General features: G+C 37.1%; 1 protein-coding gene across 1 annotated transcript in view; it reads right to left on the bottom strand.

Moving 5' to 3' along the window:
• The window catches only part of LOC112449982 (NLR family CARD domain-containing protein 3-like), a gene marked incomplete at its 3' end in the record, with an annotated part of 5,521 nt that extends 4,528 nt beyond the window's left edge, over positions 1-993 (bottom strand). The window contains exon 1 of the mRNA XM_037974362.1: positions 969-993. Within this exon, the coding sequence (XP_037830290.1) occupies positions 969-993 (25 nt within the window). The remainder of the gene's footprint in view (positions 1-968) is intronic.
• Between the last annotated feature and the right edge of the window lie 4,131 nt (positions 994-5,124).

The following is a 5,124-nucleotide window of genomic DNA, read 5'->3' as shown; positions in this document are numbered from 1 at the left end:
GAAATGCGCGGGAAGTGCGCCACAGCGTAGAGGGCGGTCGCCAGAGTTCCCGCGGTCGCCATAGGCCGAAGCGGCGCTGAGCTGCGAGGGCCGCCCAACGCTGCTTGCAGCTTTAATTATTATTGTTTTTTAAGTGGCGGCTAGTGGCGAGTTTTCTCCAGGGGGGGCTATAAATCCAAAATTTACATATACCAAAGGTTTTGGTATATGTCTATTATGTGATACCTTAGTATATGTTTTGGACCAAAACATACACTAAGGTATCACACCAGTGTATTTACATGAATTAAAAGAACAAAAGCAACATTATATAATTATTATTATTATATAATTATTATTATATAATTATATATAATAATAATTATATAATTATATATAATGTACATATAAATGCACATATGCACAAGTGCTTCCTGAACACACCAATACTTACAAAGACAGAGGTCTCCCAAGGCACAAGACTGTAGGACACATTTAGCATTTATAAGACCTGTTTTCTCCCTTATTTTTTCAAACTTTACTGGAGAAAATCACTGATGACGCAGGTCCTGCTGCTGACATGTTTGTTTTAACTGATGCCACAGAAAGGATTTAAAGTGGTGATGATTACACCAGTCACAATAATGAGATGTTTTTGTTTTTTTTGATTCAAGAAAAAGTTTTCAACTGAACAATAAAGCTTGTGATATTTTAGTCATGCCACAAAATCTTGTTACACTTCTTATTGAGAACAAAAAAAGTTTCACTAAGAACTTCCTTACTGATTGTCAGATGAACACTCCTGTTTGAAATCAAGATATCGCTTTAATGCACGATTAAGCATCAGAGGAACAGAACTGGATTCAAGTTCAGCTCCAGGTCCAGGTTCAGCACCAGGTTTCTTCCTGTGAATAAAAGCAGTGTGTTGATGTGAGTGCTGAGCTCTGACATGGAGAAGAGTCATGGGCACTTAGAGATGGTCATCTCACCTCTGATCTTTGCTCTGGCTCTCATGTTCCCCACACAGAGTGGTTTTAGAGGGAGGGACTCCCTCCTCTCTGTCCTCACACTGATCCATGCTGCTGAATTCACATCCACATCAGCTCACTTTCTACCTTCACCTGCAGAGGAAACACAAATCATTCATCTGCACATCAACTCTAATCATCCTTTCCATCATTTGTGCTGTAAAAAGATCAGCTGCTCCTCCTCTGATCTGATTGGCTCTTCATCTCTGTTTCATCTCAGTGTTAGTTGAATGCAGAGGTGGAAAGTAGCAAATTACATTTACTTTACTTGAGTATGTTTTCAAAAATTGTACTTAGTTACATATAAAATCTGTTACAGAGTAAAAAGTGTGAATGTTAACATGTGAGCCCCAAAGTAGGAACTTCACTTTTCAATGAAGCCATAGAGATTGTGTACAAACTCTGCCCACTCGGCAGGTCGCTTCGTCTAGCAAAACTTGACAGACATCCTTTTGTCAGCATGTCACCTAATAACTGGTGAGCAGCTAAACCTTCAACACGACTTCTGCTCAAGTCAAACTAAAGATAATGAAATAAACTCCTGGAACTCCTTGTCATGTTTATGAGATGCTCAGGGTTCAAGTTAAAGCAATGAAGCTGCTTCATTCTGCTGTTCTTCTGTTAGCTTTGTTACCTCAGAGACACTCAGACATGCAGCCTGTGATGGTGAGTTTAAAACACCTGTTTATTTTTGTAAGGCTTTCATCATTTAATAAGAAGCTTTCTGAAAGTTACTCAGACATCCGTAACACTGCTAATGTTAGTTAGCTCTGTAGCAATTGATAGACTGATATATTGCACTAAGTTCAGTCATGTTTAAGTCCAGGTTGTGGAACCACTGGCGGTGTAGCCTTTATGTAAATGAGTGACCTGTATTTGTGACTATTGCCTTATGTCATTTATCTGTTAATTATGTTTTTTTTTTTACTTTTACTTTATTTTATTTTATTTTTATTTTTCATATGGACCTTTTTGTGTGTCTTTAATAAAAAGTTGATTGATTGTTTGGTAGGCTAACTAGTTGTTAATTATGCTAACACTGTAACCTGGTGTGATCGTAAACAGAAAACATTATTAACTCCCAAACTCACATCTGAAAAGATATCAGAGAATCAATACGTGGACCTGGTCTAATTAAAACATCTAGCGTGATGAAAATTATTACTACATTTAATGTGAATAAATAAAAATAATGCATTTATTTAATAACTTTAACTGCAGGCTGCTTATCTCAGTAGACCAGCTATAGTCAAACATCAGCTGATTATTCACTCCATGACAGGGGTTTAATGTTTGTTTTTATTTGTCTTGAGAAACAATGCCCAGTAAAGAAAAACACTCATTAAGGTTTGAACAGGAATAGTTTTTTCACTGCCGCAGTAAATCAGGAACTGCCTGAATGTTTAAGTAATAAATCATTTATTTTGAAGAGGATGTATGATCTGTTTAAATTATAGTTGTGACAATCACTTTTTTTTTTACTCTAGTCTAACTGCAGCTTTTCAAGATACAAACTATGGGTGGATGGAAGTTTGGTGTGGGGGCGAAGAGAGTCACAGCTGTGGGGAAAAGCTGTTTCTGAGTCTGCTGGTGTGGGATCTTATTGTCACAAACCACTTGCCAGATGGTAGCAATTTGAAAAATGGTTTTGCCTGGATGAGTGTGGTCACGGATGGAGTTTCTTACTGAAAGTGTCAGCTGAAACTAAATTTATGAACTGATCTGGAGTAAGTGATGAGTTCAGTCTCTGTTACCATAGTGATCTAACCAGGCTCAAATAAATCCTCTGTAATTTTGAACACAGACTTTCAGATCATCGTAGCAGCTAAACTGTTAACTTCTTTTTGTAGTCCAGCCCTTTGATAATACACTGACCGTCAGAACCTCATAACACCTGAACTTCATTTTAATAAAAAGTCTGACAAATGTTCACACCTTCCTCTGTTTTAAAAGTCATTTTTATATATATTCTTATGTCCCTGTGAGCAAGAACTGTCTCACTGTAGCCACAAGAATGAATTGACATCAAAATCCTTTATGTTTTGTTCAAAAGGTTTTGTTTCTGAACAAGTTGAGCAATGTGGAATGGTCTTTGCTTAAATGACAATTTATTCTCTCTAAGTGCTTTAAATATCATGCGTAGAGATGTTTCAGTTTATAATTTTATTTTAAAATATGAACTTTTGATTTTATTTAAGAGTTCGTTTGAGAAAAAAGAAATCCTCTCATCCTTTGTGCTTAGGGTGACCAGATGTCCCGATGTCCCGATGTCCCGGACGGTACCCCATTTTTTATTCCCGTCCCGGTGTCCCACAAATTAAAACAATGTCCTGCATTTGACTGGGTAAAATTCTGAAAAATATTTGATAGGCGATTAAGGAAAGCAGAGCTGTGGGCATCATCACAGAGCGTCGGCTGTCAATCAAAATACACAGCAGCATCCCACATCATGACCGAACCTGCATGCCAAGATGCTTGTAAAATAAAACAGATCAAGAAAAGGAGCCTGATGTCTACAGAAAACATAGAAACTGTGTCAAAAAAGAAAAGAAAAGAAAATGCAGCTACAACAAAGACTCAGTAACCATTTATCACTGGGTGAGGCCAGTCAAAGATGATTCAGAGAGTTTTTTGTGACGTTTGCCACAGTTCTTTTTCAATTTCACACAGAGGGGACCATGATTTGAAGTGGAACTGTAAAAGTGAGTCACACAAGAAAAGTACAGCAGAAAAACCAGCATGTTGATCTATGGACTCGTTTTTACTCAAACCCAAAGAGGACTGCCAGACAGACAAGGTAAGGTCACCTGGGTTGCTGCTTGCAAGGGTGGACTTGGATGCAGTTGTGCTTCTTAGATGTAAAGCAGTGTTTGTTTGTTTTTCTGGTAAACTTAAAAAATGTTTGAAAGTAAACAATGGTTGTTTTTTTTAACATTTTTCTGATCAATTTTAAAAGTGTTTAACTTTAAAAGCTTTTCAAATGTTTTTTTTGATAAATGAAGAAAAAACTTACTAGCAGGAAAGTTTAACAGTTTTATTAAACTTCAGAAAGTTCATTATTTTTATAATCTTGTGCTAATTCATTGTTATTCTCTAGCAGGCAAAAATTAACTAATGTAACGTGAGATCTGCATCAAATTAGAATTTCTGAATTCATCATAGAGTTGGTAATGTGCCCCACATTGTCCCTCATAGGCATCCGTGTTGTCCCACTTTTGGTATTTTGAGATCTTGTCACCCTTTTTGTTCTCCTGCTGAAAAACAGTAACTAAGTAATTGTTAATCAAAATACATTTTAATGACTTCATTTTCACTTTTACTTGAGCAGACTTTATACTAGTAACTTTACTTATATTTGAGTAAAATTTCAACATAGTAACCTTTGCTTGAGTACATCACTTTTAGTAATTTTTTCACCTCTGGTAGAATGCAGTCAGACAGCAGAGTGAGGCAGAGGAAGCTGCCATCAGCTGCTGTACTTCTACTATCAGTCCACTAGATGGAGCCATGGAGCTGCAGCCCAGCACACACGTCCACTCACAGACACACACTGACTGACTTTGACTGGAAGCTTCAGTCCATTCTCATTCACTCAGTCCAACATTTAAAGCATTTCAGCTGAAAAATGATGCAGCAGAGGACCATCAGTGTTTAAACCATCAGACTCATTCTTCCTGTGTAGTTTTCAGACTTTTGAACAGGAAATACAGACAAAGATATGATAGATCTCTGCTCTGGGAGGAGTTTAATAAAGCAAAGAAAAAGTCTAAATATCTCTTCTCCACTTATTACAATTTTAAACAGACTGAAACTAAATCAAAGGAACATCTGAAAACAGGAAACAAGAAAATGTTTGAGATTTTGTGAGACCAAGCAGAAACTAAAGGATGATGTTAAAGGAATGAAGTGATTCCAGTTTACCTGGAAAGTCTGAGTGAAGGAGCTGCAGAATCACACACTGTAGGTCCTGATTAGTCAAAGTGTTTCCTGCTGCAGCTGCACAATGGAGGAAGTCCAAAGAACACTATTTTTTTTCACAACCATCAAACTATACAAGTGGATTATCTGCTCCATCAAAGCTCCACACAACTTCAAAACCTGACTAAAATCAAACAGA

Source organism: Kryptolebias marmoratus, unplaced genomic scaffold (assembly GCF_001649575.2).
Source record: "Kryptolebias marmoratus isolate JLee-2015 unplaced genomic scaffold, ASM164957v2 Scaffold25, whole genome shotgun sequence".
In the NCBI taxonomy this organism is placed as follows: Eukaryota; Metazoa; Chordata; class Actinopteri; order Cyprinodontiformes; family Rivulidae; genus Kryptolebias; species Kryptolebias marmoratus.
The sequence above is the reverse complement of the archived record's forward strand: the minus strand, read 5'-3'. Positions and strand labels throughout refer to the sequence as shown.